General features: G+C 45.4%; 1 protein-coding gene across 3 annotated transcripts in view; it reads right to left on the reverse strand.

The window, feature by feature from the left end:
• The window catches only part of LOC128657073 (oocyte zinc finger protein XlCOF7.1-like), a 176,132-nt gene that overhangs the window by 139,936 nt on the left and 18,561 nt on the right, over positions 1-17,635 (reverse strand). For all 3 annotated transcript variants that reach the window (XM_053711304.1, XM_053711303.1, XM_053711305.1), the window contains exon 2: positions 17,451-17,573. In XM_053711304.1, coding sequence (XP_053567279.1) covers positions 17,451-17,528 — 78 coding nt within the window. In that variant the 5' untranslated portion in view covers positions 17,529-17,573. The remainder of the gene's footprint in view (positions 1-17,450; positions 17,574-17,635) is intronic.

Consider the following 17,635-nt stretch of genomic DNA (forward strand, 5'->3'; position numbering starts at 1 on the left):
TTGAAGTTAGGGTAAGTGAGATGGACTGGGTGAGATGAAGTTAGGGTTAGTGAGATGATCTGGGTGAGATGAAGTTAGGGTTAGTGAGATGGTCTGGGTGAGATGAAGTTAGGGTTAGTGAGATGGTCTGGGTGAGATGAAGTTAGGGTTAGTGAGATGGTCTCGATGAGATAAAGTTAGGGCTATTGAGATGGTCTCGATGAGATAAAGTTAGGGTAAGTGAGATGGTCTGGGTGAGATAAAGTTAGGGTTAGTGAGATGGTCTGGATGAGATAAAGTTAGGGTTAGTCAGATGGTCTGGGTGAGATGAAGTTAGGGCTAGTGAGATGGTCTCGATGAGATAAAGTTAGGGTAAGTGAGATGGTCTGGGTAAACTAAAGTTATGGTTAGTAAGTTAGGGTTAGTGAGGGTTAGTGAGATGGTCTGGATGAGATAACGTTCGGGTAAGTGAGATGGTCTGGGTGAGATAAAGTTAGGGTTAGTGAGATGGTCTGGGTGAGATGAAGTTAGGGCTAGTGAGATGGTCTGGCTGAGATGAAGTTAGGGCTAGTGAGATGGTCTGGCTGAGATAAAGTTAGGGTTAGTCAGATGGTCTGGGTGAGATGAAGTTAGGGCTAGTGAGATGGTCTAGGTGAGTGAGATAATCTGGGGGAGATGAAGTTGAGTATTAGTGAGATGGACAGGGTGAGATGAAGTTAGGGTTAGTGAGATGGTCTGGGAAAGGTGAAGTTAGGGTTAATAAAATGGTCTGGGTGAGATGAAGTTAGGGTTAGTGAGATGGTCTGGGTGAGATGAAGTGAGGGTTAGTGAGATGGTCTGGGTGAGATGAAGTGAGGGTTAGTGAGATGGTCTGGGTGAGATGAAGTGAGGGTTAGTGAGATGGTCCGGGTGAGATGAAGTGAGGGTTAGTGAGATGGTCTGGGTGAGATGAAGTGAGGGTTAGTGAGATGGTCTGGGTGAGATGAAGTTAGGGTTAGTGAGATGGTCTGGGTGAGTGAGATGAAGTTGAGTATTAGTGACATGGTCTGAGTGAGATGAAGTTAGGGTTAGTGTGATGGTCTAGGTGAGTGAGATGAAGTTGAGTATTAGTGAGATGGACAGGGTGAGATGAAGTTAGGGTTAGTGAGATGGTCTGGGAAAGGTGAAGTTAGGGTTAATAAAATGGTCTGGGTGAGATGAAGTTAGGGTTAGTGAGATGGTCTGGGTGAGATAAAGTTAGGGTAAGTGAGATTGTCTGGGTGAGATGAAGTTAGGGTTAGTGAGATGGTCTGGGTGAGATGAAGTTAGGGTTAGTGAGATGGTCTGGGTAAGATGAAGTTAGGGTTAATAAAATGCTCTGGGTGAGATGAAGTTAGGGTTAATAAAATGCTCTGGGTGAGATGAAGTTAGGGTTAGTGAGATGGTCGGGGTGAGATAAAGTTAGGGTAAGTGAGATGGTCTGGTTGAGATGAAGTTAGGGTTAGTGAGATGGTCTGGGTAAGATGAAGTTAGGGTTAATAAAATGGTCTGGGTGAGATTAAGTTATGGTTAGTGAGATGGTCTGGGTAAGATGAAGTTAGGGTTAGTGAGATGGTCTGGATGAGATGAAGTTAGGGTTAGTGAGATGGTCTGGGTGAGATGAAGTTAGGGTTAGTGTGATGGTCTGGCTGAGATGAAGTTAGGGTTAGTGTGATGGTCTGGCTGAGATGAAGTTAGGGTAAGTGAGATGGTCTGGGTGTGATGAAGTTAGGGTTAGTGAGATGGTCTGGGTGAGATAAAGTTAGGGTTGGTGAGATGGTCTAGGTGAGTGAGATGATCTGGGTGAGATGAAGTTGAGTGTTAGTGAGATGATCTGGGTAAGATGAAGTTAGGGTTAGTGAGATGGTCTGGGTGAGATGAAGTGAGGGTTAGTGAGATGTCTGGGTGAGATGAAGTGAGGGTTAGAGAGATGGTCTGGGTGAGATGAAGTTAGGGTTAGTGTGATGGTCTGGCTGAGATGAAGTTAGGGTTAGTGTGATGGTCTGGCTGAGATGAAGTTAGGGTAAGTGAGATGGTCTGGGTGTGATGAAGTTAGGGTTAGTGAGATGGTCTGGGTGAGATAAAGTTAGGGTTGGTGAGATGGTCTAGGTGAGTGAGATGATCTGGGTGAGATGAAGTTGAGTGTTAGTGAGATGATCTGGGTAAGATGAAGTTAGGGTTAGTGAGATGGTCTGGGTGAGATGAAGTGAGGGTTAGTGAGATGGTCTGGGTGAGATGAAGTGAGGGTTAGTGAGATGGTCTGGGTGAGATGAAGTGAGGGTTAGTGAGATGGTCTGGGTGAGATGAAGTTAGAGTTAGTGAGATGGTCTGGGTGAGATGAAGTGAGGGTTAGTGAGATGGTCTGGGTGAGATGAAGTGAGGGTTAGTGAGATGGTCTGGGTGAGATGAAGTTAGGGTTAGTGAGATGGTCTGGGTGAGTGAGATGAAGTTGAGTATTAGTGACATGGTCTGAGTGAGATGAAGTTAGGGTTAGTGTGATGGTCTAGGTGAGTGAGATGAAGTTGAGTATTAGTGACATGGACTGGGTGAGATGAAGTTAGGGTTAGTGAGATGGTCTGGGTAAGATGAAGTAAGGGTTAATAAAATGGTCTGGGTGAGATGAAGTTAGGGTTAGTGAGATGGTCTGGGTGAGATGAAGTTAGGGTTAGTGAGATGGTCTGGCTGACATGAAGTTAGGGTAAGTGAGATGGTCTGGGTGAGAACAAGTTATGGTTAGTCAGATGGTCTGGGTGAGATAAGTTAGGGTTAGTGAGTTGGACTAGGTGAGTGAGATGGTCTGGGTGAGATGAAGTTAGGGTTAGTGAGATGGTCTGGGTGAGATGAAGTTAGGGTTAGTGTGATGGTCTGGCTGAGATGAAGTTAGGGTAAGTGAGATGGTCTGGGTGTGATGAAGTTAGAGTTAGTGAGATGATCTGGGTGAGATGAAGTGAGGGTTAGTGAGATGGTCTGGGTGAGATGAAGTTAGAGTTAGTGAGATGGTCTGGGTGAGATAAAGTTAGGGTTAGTGAGATGGTCTGGGTGAGATGAAGTTAGGGTTAGTGTGATGGTCTAGGTGAGTGAGATGAAGTTGAGTGCTAGTGACATGGTTTGAGTGAGATGAAGTTAGGATTAGTGAGATGGTCTGGGTGAGATGAAGATAGGGATAGTGAGATGGTCTGGGTAAACTAAAGTTATGGTTAGTAAGTTAGGGTTAGTGAGGGTTAGTGAGATGGTCTGGATGAGATAAAGTTCGGGTAAGTGAGATGGTCTGGGTGAGATAAAGTTAGGGTTAGTGAGATGGTCTGGGTGAGATGAAGTTAGGGCTAGTGAGATGGTCTGGCTGAGATGAAGTTAGGGCTAGTGAGATGGTCTGGCTGAGATGAAGTGAGGGTTAGTGAGATGTCTGGGTGAGATGAAGTGAGGGTTAGTGAGATGGTCTGGGTGAGATGAAGTGAGGGTTAGTGAGATGGTCTGGGTGAGATGAAGTTAGAGTTAGTGAGATGGTCTGGGTGAGATGAAGTGAGGGTTAGTGAGATGGTCTGGGTGAGATGAAGTGAGGGTTAGTGAGATGGTCTGGGTGAGATGAAGTGAGGGTTAGTGAGATGGTCTGGGTGAGATGAAGTGAGGGTTAGTGAGATGGTCTGGGTGAGATGAAGTTAGGGTTAGTGAGATGGTCTGGGTGAGTGAGATGAAGTTGAGTATTAGTGACATGGTCTGAGTGAGATGAAGTTAGGGTTAGTGTGATGGTCTAGGTGAGTGAGATGAAGTTGAGTATTAGTGACATGGACTGGGTGAGATGAAGTTAGGGTTAGTGAGATGGTCTGGGTAAGACGAAGTAAGGGTTAATAAAATGGTCTGGGTGAGATGAAGTTAGGGTTAGTGAGATGGTCTGGGTGAGATGAAGTTAGGGTTAGTGAGATGGTCTGGCTGACATGAAGTTAGGGTAAGTGAGATGGTCTGGGTGAGAACAAGTTATGGTTAGTCAGATGGTCTGGGTGAGATAAGTTAGGGTTAGTGAGTTGGACTAGGTGAGTGAGATGGTCTGGGTGAGATGAAGTTAGGGTTAGTGAGATGGTCTGGGTGAGATGAAGTTAGGGTTAGTGTGATGGTCTGGCTGAGATGAAGTTAGGGTAAGTGAGATGGTCTGGGTGAGATGAAGTGAGGGTTAGTGAGATGGTCTGGGTGAGATGAAGTGAGGGTTAGTGAGATGGTCTGGGTGAGATGAAGTGAGGGTTAGTGAGATGGTCTGGGTGAGATGAAGTGAGGGTTAGTGAGATGGTCTGGGTGAGATGAAGTGAGGGTAAGTGAGATGGTCTGGGTGAGATGAAGTTAGAGTTAGTGAGATGATCTGGGTGAGATGAAGTGAGGGTTAGTGAGATGGTCTGGGTGAGATGAAGTTAGAGTTAGTGAGATGGTCTGGGTGAGATAAAGTTAGGGTTAGTGAGATGGTCTGGGTGAGATGAAGTTAGGGTTAGTGAGATGGTCTAGGTGAGAGAGATGAAGTTGAGTGTTAGTGACATGGTCTGAGTGAGATGAAGTTAGGGTAAGTGTGATGGTCTAGGTGAGTGAGATGAAGTTGAGTGTTAGTGACATGGTTTGAGTGAGATGAAGTTAGGATTAGTGAGATGGTCTGGGTGAGATGAAGATAGGGATAGTGAGATGGTCTGGGTAAACTAAAGTTATGGTTAGTAAGTTAGGGTTAGTGTGATGGTCTGATGAAGTCGGTAGTGAGATGGTCTGGATGAGATAAAGTTAGGGTTAGTGAGATGGTCTGGGTGAGATGAAGTTAGGGCTAGTGAGATGGTCTGGCTGAGATGAAGTTAGGGCTAGTGAGATGGTCTGGCTGAGATAAAGTTAGGGTTAGTCAGATGGTCTGGGTGAGATGAAGTTAGGGCTAGTGAGATGGTCTAGGTGAGTGAGATAATCTGGGGGAGATGAAGTTGAGTGTTAGTGAGATGATCTGGGTAAGATGAAGTTAGGGTTAGTGAGATGGTCTGGGTGAGATGAAGTGAGGGTTAGTGAGATGGTCTGGGTGAGATGAAGTGAGGGTTAGAGAGATGGTCTGGGTGAGATGAAGTGAGGGTTAGTGAGATGGTCTGGGTGAGATGAAGTGAGGGTTAGTGAGATGGTCTGGGTGAGATGAAGTTAGGGTTAGTGAGATGGTCTGGGTGAGATAAAGTTATGGTTGGTGAGATGGTCTAGGTGAGCGAGATGATCTGGGTGAGATGAAGTTGAGTGTTAGTGAGATGATCTGGGTAAGATGAAGTTAGGGTTAGTGAGATGGTCTGGGTGAGATGAAGTGAGGGTTAGTGAGATGTCTGGGTGAGATGAAGTGAGGGTTAGAGAGATGGTCTGGGTGAGATGAAGTGAGGGTTAGTGAGATGGTCTGGGTGAGATGAAGTTAGAGTTAGTGAGATGGTCTGGGTGAGATGAAGTGAGGGTTAGTGAGATGGTCTGGGTGAGATGAATGAGGGTTAGTGAGATGGTCTGGGTGAGATGAAGTTAGGGTTAGTGAGATGGTCTGGGTGAGTGAGATGAAGTTGAGTATTAGTGACATGGTCTGAGTGAGATGAAATTAGGGTTAGTGTGATGGTCTAGGTGAGTGAGATGAAGTTGAGTATTAGTGACATGGACTGGGTGAGATGAAGTTAGGGTTAGTGAGATGGTCTGGGTAAGATGAAGTAAGGGTTAATAAAATGGTCTGGGTGAGATGAAGTTAGGGTTAGTGAGATGGTCTGGGTGAGATGAAGTTAGGGTTAGTGAGATGGTCTGGCTGACATGAAGTTAGGGTAAGTGAGATGGTCTGGGTGAGAACAAGTTATGGTTAGTCAGATGGTCTGGGTGAGATAAGTTAGGGTTAGTGAGTTGGACTAGGTGAGTGAGATGGTCTGGGTGAGATTAAGTTAGGGTTAGTGAGATGGTCTGGGTGAGATGAAGTTAGGGTTAGTGTGATGGTCTGGCTGAGATGAAGTTAGGGTAAGTGAGATGGTCTGGGTGTGATGAAGTTAGGGTTAGTGAGATGGTCTGGGTGTGATGAAGTTAGGGTTAGTGAGATGGTCTGGGTGAGATAAAGTTAGGGTTGGTGAGATGGTCTAGGTGAGTGAGATGATCTGGGTGAGATGAAGTTGAGTGTTAGTGAGATGATCTGGGTAAGATGAAGTTAGGGTTAGTGAGATGGTCTGGGTGAGATGAAGTGAGGGTTAGTGAGATGATCTGGGTGAGATGAAGTGAGGGTTAGTGAGATGGTCTGGGTGAGATGAAGTTAGGGTTAGTGAGATGGTCTGGGTGAGATGAAGTTAGGGTTAGTGAGATGGTCTGGGTGAGATGAAGTTAGGGTTAGTGAGATGGTCTAGGTGAGAGAGATGAAGTTGAGTGTTAGTGACATGGTCTGAGTGAGATGAAGTTAGGGTAAGTGTGATGGTCTAGGTGAGTGAGATGAAGTTGAGTGTTAGTGACATGGTTTGAGTGAGATGAAGTTAGGATTAGTGAGATGGTCTGGGTAAACTAAAGTTATGGTTAGTAAGTTAGGGTTAGTGAGGGTTAGTGAGATGGTCTGGATGAGATAAAGTTCGGGTAAGTGAGATGGTCTGGGTGAGATAAAGTTAGGGTTAGTGAGATGGTCTGGGTGAGATGAAGTTAGGGCTAGTGAGATGGTCTGGCTGAGATGAAGTTAGGGCTAGTGAGATGGTCTGGCTGAGATAAAGTTAGGGTTAGTCAGATGGTCTGGGTGAGATGAAGTTAGGGCTAGTGAGATGGTCTAGGTGAGTGAGATAATCTGGGGGAGATGAAGTTGAGTATTAGTGAGATGGACAGGGTGAGATGAAGTTAGGGTTAGTGAGATGGTCTGGGAAAGGTGAAGTTAGGGTTAATAAAATGGTCTGGGTGAGATGAAGTTAGGGTTAGTGAGATGGTCTGGGTGAGATAAAGTTAGGGTAAGTGAGATTGTCTGGGTGAGATGAAGTTAGGGTTAATAAAATGCTCTGGGTGAGATGAAGTTAGGGTTAATAAAATGCTCTGGGTGAGATGAAGTTAGGGTTAGTGAGATGGTCGGGGTGAGATAAAGTTAGGGTAAGTGAGATGGTCTGGATGAGATGAAGTTAGGGCTAGTGAGATGGTCTGGCTGAGATGAAGTTAGGGCTAGTGAGATGGTCTGGCTGAGATGAAGTTAGGGTAAGTGAGATGGTCTGGGTGAGTGAGATGGTCTGGGTGAGATAAAGTTAGGGTTAGTCAGATGGTCTGGGTGAGATGAAGTTAGGGCTAGTGAGATGGTCTAGGTGAGTGAGATGATCTGGGTGAGATGAAATTGAGTATTAGTGAGATGGACTGGGTGAGATGAAGTTAGGGTTAGTGAGATGGTCTGGGTAAGATGAAGTTAGGGTTAGTGAGATGGTCTGGGTGAGTGAGATGAAGTTGAGTATTAGTGACATGGTCTGAGTGAGATGAAATTAGGGTTAGTGTGATGGTCTAGGTGAGTGAGATGAAGTTGAGTATTAGTGACATGGACTGGGTGAGATGAAGTTAGGGTTAGTGAGATGGTCTGGGTAAGATGAAGTAAGGGTTAATAAAATGGTCTGGGTGAGATGAAGTTAGGGTTAGTGAGATGGTCTGGGTGAGATGAAGTTAGGGTTAGTGAGATGGTCTGGCTGACATGAAGTTAGGGTAAGTGAGATGGTCTGGGTGAGAACAAGTTATGGTTAGTCAGATGGTCTGGGTGAGATAAGTTAGGGTTAGTGAGTTGGACTAGGTGAGTGAGATGGTCTGGGTGAGATGAAGTTAGGGTTAGTGAGATGGTCTGGGTGAGATGAAGTTAGGGTTAGTGTGATGGTCTGGCTGAGATGAAGTTAGGGTAAGTGAGATGGTCTGGGTGTGATGAAGTTAGGGTTAGTGAGATGGTCTGGGTGTGATGAAGTTAGGGTTAGTGAGATGGTCTGGGTGAGATAAAGTTAGGGTTGGTGAGATGGTCTAGGTGAGTGAGATGATCTGGGTGAGATGAAGTTGAGTGTTAGTGAGATGATCTGGGTAAGATGAAGTTAGGGTTAGTGAGATGGTCTGGGTGAGATGAAGTGAGGGTTAGTGAGATGATCTGGGTGAGATGAAGTGAGGGTTAGTGAGATGGTCTGGGTGAGATGAAGTTAGGGTTAGTGAGATGGTCTGGGTGAGATGAAGTTAGGGTTAGTGAGATGGTCTGGGTGAGATGAAGTGAGGGTTAGTGAGATGGTCTGGGTGAGATGAAGTTAGGGTTAGTGAGATGGTCTGGGTGAGATGAAGTTAGGGTTAGTGAGATGGTCTAGGTGAGAGAGATGAAGTTGAGTGTTAGTGACATGGTCTGAGTGAGATGAAGTTAGGGTAAGTGTGATGGTCTAGGTGAGTGAGATGAAGTTGAGTGTTAGTGACATGGTTTGAGTGAGATTAAGTTAGGATTAGTGAGATGGTCTGGGTGAGATGAAGTTAGGGATAGTGAGATGGTCTGGGTAAACTAAAGTTATGGTTAGTAAGTTAGGGTTAGTGAGGGTTAGTGAGATGGTCTGGATGAGATAAAGTTCGGGTAAGTGAGATGGTCTGGGTGAGATAAAGTTAGGGTTAGTGAGATGGTCTGGGTGAGATGAAGTTAGGGCTAGTGAGATGGTCTGGCTGAGATGAAGTTAGGGCTAGTGAGATGGTCTGGCTGAGATAAAGTTAGGGTTAGTCAGATGGTCTGGGTGAGATGAAGTTAGGGCTAGTGAGATGGTCTAGGTGAGTGAGATAATCTGGGGGAGATGAAGTTGAGTATTAGTGAGATGGACAGGGTGAGATGAAGTTAGGGTTAGTGAGATGGTCTGGGAAAGGTGAAGTTAGGGTTAATAAAATGGTCTGGGTGAGATGAAGTTAGGGTTAGTGAGATGGTCTGGGTGAGATAAAGATAGGGTAAGTGAGATTGTCTGGGTGAGATGAAGTTAGGGATAAAATGCTCTGGGTGAGATGAAGTTAGGGTTAATAAAATGCTCTGGGTGAGATGAAGTTAGGGTTAGTGAGATGGTCGGGGTGAGATAAAGTTAGGGTAAGTGAGATGGTCTGGATGAGATGAAGTTAGGGCTAGTGAGATGGTCTGGCTGAGATGAAGTTAGGGTAAGTGAGATGGTCTGGGTGAGTGAGATGGTCTGGGTGAGATAAAGTTAGGGTTAGTCAGATGGTCTGGGTGAGATGAAGTTAGGGCTAGTGAGATGGTCTAGGTGAGTGAGATGATCTGGGTGAGATGAAATTGAGTATTAGTGAGATGGACTGGGTGAGATGAAGTTAGGGTTAGTGAGATGGTCTGGGTAAGATGAAGTTAGGGTTAATAAAATGGTCTGGGTGAGATGAAGTTAGGGTAAGTGAGATGGTCTGGGTGAGATGAAGTTAGGGTTAGTGAGATGATCTGGGTGAGATGAAGTTAGGGTTAGTGAGATGGTCTGGGTGAGATGAAGTTAGGGTTAGTGAGATGGTCTGGGTGAGATGAAGTTAGGGTTAGTGAGATGGTCTGGATGAGATAAAGTTAGGGCTATTGAGATGGTCTCGATGAGATAAAGTTAGGGTAAGTGAGATGGTCTGGGTGAGATAAAGTTAGGGTTAGTGAGATGGTCTGGATGAGATAAAGTTAGGGCTATTGAGATGGTCTCGATGAGATAAAGTTAGGGTAAGTGAGATGGTCTGGGTGAGATGAAGTTAGGGTAAGTGAGATGGTCTGGGTGAGATGAAGTTAGGGTTAGTGAGATGGTCTGGGTGAGATGAAGTTAGGGTAAGTGAGATGGTCTGGATGAGATGAAGTTAGGGTAAGTGAGATGGTCTGGGTGAGATGAAGTTAGGGCTATTGAGATGGTCTCGATGAGATAAAGTTAGGGTAAGTGAGATGGTCTGGGTGAGATGAAGTTAGGGCTAGTGAGATGGTCTGGCTAAGATGAAGTTAGGGCTAGTGAGATGGTCTGGCTGAGATGAAGTTAGGGTAAGTGAGATGGTCGGGGTGAGATAAAGTTAGGGTAAGTGAGATGGTCTGGGTGAGTGAGATGGTCTGGGTGAGATAAAGTTAGGGTTAGTCAGATGGTCTAGGTGAGATGAAGTTAGGGCTAGTGAGATGGTCTGGGTGAGATGGACTGGGTGAGATGAAGTTAGGGTTAGTGAGATGGTCTGGGTAAGATGAAGTTAGGGTTAATAAAATGGTCTGGGTGAGATGAAGTTAGGGTAAGTGAGATGGTCTGGGTGAGATGAAGTTAGGGTTAGTGAGATGATCTGGGTGAGATGAAGTTAGGGTTAGTGAGATGGTCTGGGAGAGATGAAGTTAGGGTTAGTGAGATGGTCTGGATGAGATAAAGTTAGGGCTATTGAGATGGTCTCGATGAGATAAAGTTAGGGTAAGTGAGATGGTCTGGGTGAGATAAAGTTAGGGTTAGTGAGATGGTCTGGATGAGATAAAGTTAGGGCTATTAAGATGGTCTCGATGAGATAAAGTTAGGGTAAGTGAGATGGTCTGGGTGAGATAAAGTTAGGGTTAGTGAGATGGTCTGGATGAGATAAAGTTAGGGCTATTGAGATGGTCTGGGTGAGATGAAGTTAGGGCTAGTGAGATGGTCTGGCTGAGATGAAGTTAGGGTAAGTGAGATGGTCTGGGTTAGTGAGATAATCTGGCTGAGATGAAGTTAGGGTTAGTGAGATGGTCTGGCTGAGATGAAGTTAGGGCTAGTGAGATGGTCTGGCTGAGATGAAGTTAGGGTTAGTCAGATGGTCTGGGTGAGATAAAGTTAGGGTAAGTGAGATGGTCTGGGTGAGATGAAGTTAGGGTTAGTGAGATGGTCTGGGTGAGATGAAGTTAGGGTTAGTGAGATGGCCTGGGTGAGATGAAGTTAGGGTTAGTGAGATTGTCCTGGATGAGACAAAGTTAGGGTAAGTGAGATGGTCTGGGTGAGATGAAGTTAGGGTTAGTGAGATGGTCTGGATGAGATAAAGTTACGGCTATTGAGATGGTCTCGATGAGATGAAGTTAGGGTTAATAAAATGGTCTGGGTGAGATGAAGTTAGGGTTAGTGAGATGGTCTGGGTGAGATGAAGTTAGGGTTAGTGAGATGGTCTGGCTGACATGAAGTTAGGGTAAGTGAGATGGTCTGGGTGAGAACAAGTTATGGTTAGTCAGATGGTCTGGGTGAGATAAGTTAGGGTTAGTGAGTTGGACTAGGTGAGTGAGATGGTCTGGGTGAGATGAAGTTAGGGTTAGTGAGATGGTCTGGGTGAGATGAAGTTAGGGTTAGTGTGATGGTCTGGCTGAGATGAAGTTAGGGTAAGTGAGATGGTCTGGGTGTGATGAAGTTAGGGTTAGTGAGATGGTCTGGGTGTGATGAAGTTAGGGTTAGTGAGATGGTCTGGGTGAGATAAAGTTAGGGTTGGTGAGATGGTCTAGGTGAGTGAGATGATCTGGGTGAGATGAAGTTGAGTGTTAGTGAGATGATCTGGGTAAGATGAAGTTAGGGTTAGTGAGATGGTCTGGGTGAGATGAAGTGAGGGTTAGTGAGATGAAGTGAGGGTTAGTGAGATGGTCTGGGTGAGATGAAGTTAGGGTTAGTGAGATGGTCTGGGTGAGATGAAGTTAGGGTTAGTGAGATGGTCTGGGTGAGATGAAGTGAGGGTTAGTGAGATGGTCTGGGTGAGATGAAGTTAGGGTTAGTGAGATGGTCTGGGTGAGATGAAGTTAGGGTTAGTGAGATGGTCTGGGTGAGATGAAGTTAGGGTTAGTGAGATGGTCTAGGTGAGAGAGATGAAGTTGAGTGTTAGTGACATGGTCTGAGTGAGATGAAGTTAGGGTAAGTGTGATGGTCTAGGTGAGTGAGATGAAGTTGAGTGTTAGTGACATGGTTTGAGTGAGATTAAGTTAGGATTAGTGAGATGGTCTGGGTGAGATGAAGTTAGGGATAGTGAGATGGTCTGGGTAAACTAAAGTTATGGTTAGTAAGTTAGGGTTAGTGAGGGTTAGTGAGATGGTCTGGATGAGATAAAGTTCGGGTAAGTGAGATGGTCTGGGTGAGATAAAGTTAGGGTTAGTGAGATGGTCTGGGTGAGATGAAGTTAGGGCTAGTGAGATGGTCTGGCTGAGATGAAGTTAGGGCTAGTGAGATGGTCTGGCTGAGATAAAGTTAGGGTTAGTCAGATGGTCTGGGTGAGATGAAGTTAGGGCTAGTGAGATGGTCTAGGTGAGTGAGATAATCTGGGGGAGATGAAGTTGAGTATTAGTGAGATGGACAGGGTGAGATGAAGTTAGGGTTAGTGAGATGGTCTGGGAAAGGTGAAGTTAGGGTTAATAAAATGGTCTGGGTGAGATGAAGTTAGGGTTAGTGAGATGGTCTGGGTGAGATAAAGTTAGGGTAAGTGAGATTGTCTGGGTGAGATGAAGTTAGGGTTAATAAAATGCTCTGGGTGAGATGAAGTTAGGGTTAATAAAATGCTCTGGGTGAGATGAAGTTAGGGTTAGTGAGATGGTCGGGGTGAGATAAAGTTAGGGTAAGTGAGATGGTCTGGATGAGATGAAGTTAGGGCTAGTGAGATGGTCTGGCTGAGATGAAGTTAGGGTAAGTGAGATGGTCTGGGTGAGTGAGATGGTCTGGGTGAGATAAAGTTAGGGTTAGTCAGATGGTCTGGGTGAGATGAAGTTAGGGCTAGTGAGATGGTCTAGGTGAGTGAGATGATCTGGGTGAGATGAAATTGAGTATTAGTGAGATGGACTGGGTGAGATGAAGTTAGGGTTAGTGAGATGGTCTGGGTAAGATGAAGTTAGGGTTAATAAAATGGTCTGGGTGAGATGAAGTTAGGGTAAGTGAGATGGTCTGGGTGAGATGAAGTTAGGGTTAGTGAGATGATCTGGGTGAGATGAAGTTAGGGTTAGTGAGATGGTCTGGGTGAGATGAAGTTAGGGTTAGTGAGATGGTCTGGGTGAGATGAAGTTAGGGTTAGTGAGATGGTCTGGATGAGATAAAGTTAGGGCTATTGAGATGGTCTCGATGAGATAAAGTTAGGGTAAGTGAGATGGTCTGGGTGAGATAAAGTTAGGGTTAGTGAGATGGTCTGGATGAGATAAAGTTAGGGCTATTGAGATGGTCTCGATGAGATAAAGTTAGGGTAAGTGAGATGGTCTGGGTGAGATGAAGTTAGGGTAAGTGAGATGGTCTGGGTGAGATGAAGTTAGGGTTAGTGAGATGGTCTGGGTGAGATGAAGTTAGGGTTAGTGAGATGGTCTGGATGAGATGAAGTTAGGGTTAGTGAGATGGTCTGGGTGAGATGAAGTTAGGGCTATTGAGATGGTCTCGATGAGATAAAGTTAGGGTAAGTGAGATGGTCTGGGTGAGATGAAGTTAGGGCTAGTGAGATGGTCTGGCTAAGATGAAGTTAGGGCTAGTGAGATGGTCTGGCTGAGATGAAGTTAGGGTAAGTGAGATGGTCGGGGTGAGATAAAGTTAGGGTAAGTGAGATGGTCTGGGTGAGTGAGATGGTCTGGGTGAGATAAAGTTAGGGTTAGTCAGATGGTCTAGGTGAGATGAAGTTAGGGCTAGTGAGATGGTCTGGGTGAGATGGACTGGGTGAGATGAAGTTAGGGTTAGTGAGATGGTCTGGGTAAGATGAAGTTAGGGTTAATAAAATGGTCTGGGTGAGATGAAGTTAGGGTAAGTGAGATGGTCTGGGTGAGATGAAGTTAGGGTTAGTGAGATGATCTGGGTGAGATGAAGTTAGGGTTAGTGAGATGGTCTGGGTGAGATGAAGTTAGGGTTAGTGAGATGGTCTGGATGAGATAAAGTTAGGGCTATTGAGATGGTCTCGATGAGATAAAGTTAGGGTAAGTGAGATGGTCTGGGTGAGATAAAGTTAGGGTTAGTGAGATGGTCTGGATGAGATAAAGTTAGGGCTATTAAGATGGTCTCGATGAGATAAAGTTAGGGTAAGTGAGATGGTCTGGGTGAGATAAAGTTAGGGTTAGTGAGATGGTCTGGATGAGATAAAGTTAGGGCTATTGAGATGGTCTGGGTGAGATGAAGTTAGGGCTAGTGAGATGGTCTGGCTGAGATGAAGTTAGGGTAAGTGAGATGGTCTGGGTTAGTGAGATAATCTGGCTGAGATGAAGTTAGGGTTAGTGAGATGGTCTGGCTGAGATGAAGTTAGGGCTAGTGAGATGGTCTGGCTGAGATGAAGTTAGGGTTAGTCAGATGGTCTGGGTGAGATAAAGTTAGGGTAAGTGAGATGGTCTGGGTGAGATGAAGTTAGGGTTAGTGAGATGGTCTGGGTGAGATGAAGTTAGGGTTAGTGAGATGGCCTGGGTGAGATGAAGTTAGGGTTAGTGAGATTGTCCTGGATGAGACAAAGTTAGGGTAAGTGAGATGGTCTGGGTGAGATGAAGTTAGGGTTAGTGAGATGGTCTGGATGAGATAAAGTTACGGCTATTGAGATGGTCTCGATGAGATGAAGTTAGGGTTAGTGAGATGGTCTGGGTTAGTGAGATAATCTGGCTGAGATGAAGTTAGGGCTAGTGAGATGGTCTGGCTGAGATGAAGTTAGGGTAAGTGAGATGGTCTGGGTTAGTGAGATAATCTGGCTGAGATGAAGTTAGGGTTAGTGAGATGGTCTGGCTGAGATGAAGTTAGGGCTAGTGAGATGGTCTGGCTGAGATGAAGTTAGGGTTAGTCAGATGGTCTGGGTGAGATAAAGTTAGGGTAAGTGAGATGGTCTGGGTGAGATGAAGTTAGGGTTAGTGAGATGGTCTGGGTGAGATGAAGTTAGGGTTAGTGAGATGGCCTGGGTGAGATGAAGTTAGGGTTAGTGAGATTGTCCTGGATGAGACAAAGTTAGGGTTAGTGAGATGGCCTGGGTGAGATGAAGTTAGGGTTAGTGAGATTGTCCTGGATGAGACAAAGTTAGGGTAAGTGAGATGGTCTCGGTGAGATGAAGTTAGGGTTAGTGAGATGGTCTGGGTAAGGTGAAGTTAGGGTTAGTGAGATGGTCTGGGTAAGTTGAAGTTAGGGTTAATAAAATGGTCTGGGTGAGATGAAGTTAGGGTTAGTGAGATGGTCTGGGTGAGATAAAGTTAGGGTAAGTGAGATGGTCTGGGTAAGGTGAAGTTAGGGTTAATAAAATGGTCTGGGTGAGATGAAGTTAGGGTTAGTGAGATGGTTTGGGTGAGATAAAGTTAGGGTAAGTGAGATGGTCTGGGTAAGATGAAGTTAGGGTTAATAAAATGGTCTGGGTGAGATGAAGTTAGGGTAAGTGAGATGGTCTGGGTGAGATGAAGTTAGGGTTAGTGAGATGGTCTGGGTGAGATGAAGTTAGGGTTAGTGAGATGGTCTGGATGAGATGAAGTTAGGGTAAGTGAGATGGTCTGGGTGAGATGAAGTTAGGGCTATTGAGATGGTCTCGATGAGATAAAGTTAGGGTAAGTGAGATGGTCTGGGTGAGATGAAGTTAGGGCTAGTGAGATGGTCTGGCTAAGATGAAGTTAGGGTAAGTGAGATGGTCTGGGTTAGTGAGATAATCTGGCTGAGATGAAGTTAGGGCTAGTGAGATGGTCTGGCTGAGATGAAGTTAGGGTTAGTCAGATGGTCTGGGTGAGATGAAGTTAGGGCTAGTGAGATGGTCCGGGAGAGTGAGATGATCTTGGGGAGATGAAGTTGAGTATTAGTGAGATGGACTGGGTGAGATGAAGTTAGGGTAAGTGAGATGGTCTGAGTAAGATGAAGTTAGGGTTAATAAAATGGTCTGGGTGAGATGAAGTTAGGGTTAGTGAGATGGTCTGGGTGAGATAAAGTTAGGGTAAGTGAGATGGTCTGGGTGAGATGAAGTTAGGGTTAGTGAGATGGTCTGGGTGAGATGAAGTTAGGGTTAGTGAGATGGTCTGGGTGAGATGAAGTTATGGTTAGTGAGATGGTCTGGGTGAGATGAAGTTAGGGTTAGTGAGATGGTCTGGATGAGATAAAGTTACGGCTATTTAGATGGTCTTGATGAGATAAAGTTAGGGTAAGTGAGATGGTCTGGGTGAGATGAAGTTAGGGCTAGTAAGATGGTCTGGCTGAGATGAAGTTAGGGTTAGTCAGATGAAGTTAGGGCTAGTGAGATGGTCTAGGTGAGTGAGATGATCTGGGTGAGATGAAGTTGAGTATTAGTGAGATGGACTGGGTGAGATGAAGTTAGGGTTAGTGAGATGGTCTGGGTAAGATGAAGTTAGGGTTAGTGAGATGGTCTGGGTGAGATAAAGTTAGGGTAAGTGAGATGGTCTGGGTGAGATAAGTTAGGGTTAGTGAGTTGGACTAGGTGAGTGAGATGATCTGGGTGAGATGAAGTTAGGGTTAGTGAGATGGTCTGGGTGAGATGAAGTTAGGGTTAGTGAGATGGTCTGGGTGAGATGAAGTTAGGGTAAGTGAGATGGTCTGGGTGAGATAAAGTTAGGGTAAGTGAGATGGTCTGGGTGAGATAAAGTTAGGGTAAGTGAGATGGTCTGGGTGAGATGAAGTTAGGGTTAGTGAGATGGTCTGGGTGAGATGAAGTTAGGGTTAGTGAGATGGTCTGGGTGAGATGAAGTTAGGGTTAGTGAGATGGTCTGGGTGAGATGAAGTTGAGTATTAGTGAGATGGACTGGGTGAGATGAAGTTAGGGTTAGTGAGATGGTCTGGGTAAGATGAAGTTAGGGTTAATAAAATGGTCTGGGTGAGATGAAGTTAGGGTTAGTGTGATGGTCTGGCTGATATGAAGTTAGGGTAAGTGAGATGGTCTGGGTGTGATGAAGTTAGGGTTAGTGAGATGGTCTGGGTGAGATGAAGTTAGGGTTAGTCAGATGGTCTGGGTGAGATAAAGTTAGGGTTAGTGAGATGGTCTGGGTGAGATGAAGTGAGGGTTAGTCAGATGGTCTGGGTGAGATGAAGTGAGGGTTAGTGAGATGGTCTGGGTGAGATGAAGTGAGGGTTAGTCAGATGGTCTGGGTGAGATGAAGTGAGGGTTAGTCAGATGGTCTGGGTGAGATGAAGTGAGGGTTAGTGAGATGGTCTGGGTGAGATGAAGTGAGGGTTAGTGAGATGTTCTGGGTGAGATGAAGTGAGGGTTAGTGAGATGGTCTGGGTGAGATGAAGTTAGAGTTAGTGAGATGGTCTGGGTGAGATGAAGTTAGAGTTAGTGAGATGGTCTGGGTGAGATGAAGTTAGGGTTAGTGACATGGTCTGAGTGAGATGAAGTTAGGGTTATTGTGATGGTCTAGGTGAGTGAGATGAAGTTGAGTGTTAGTGACATGGTCTGAGTGAGATGAAGTTAGGGTTAGTGAGACGGTCTGGGTGAGATAAAGTTAGGGTTAGGAGATGGTCGGTCGGTGAGGTTAAGTGAGATGGTCTGGGTGAGCTGAAGCTAGAGTTAGTAAGATAGGTCCAGTGTATCAGAAGCAGCACAGTAAATAGGATCAGTGTCACATGACATTACCCGGCAGCTCTTACCTCTCCGGTCAGCAGGCAGATGATGCCCAGGGCCTGACTCAGGAACTGTTCTGCTATCTGCTTCCTGCATTTGTTCATCTTGTTCTTTGTCAGTGATTGAGTCTGATGCTATAAATGTGACACCTGTAAGAAGAAAGGAAAACAGCAACATAAGAGATGGGAAATAATCAGAGCTCTTCCTGTAT

The sequence above is a fragment of the Bombina bombina genome, chromosome 4, assembly GCF_027579735.1.
Source record: "Bombina bombina isolate aBomBom1 chromosome 4, aBomBom1.pri, whole genome shotgun sequence".
Taxonomy (NCBI): Eukaryota; Metazoa; Chordata; class Amphibia; order Anura; family Bombinatoridae; genus Bombina; species Bombina bombina.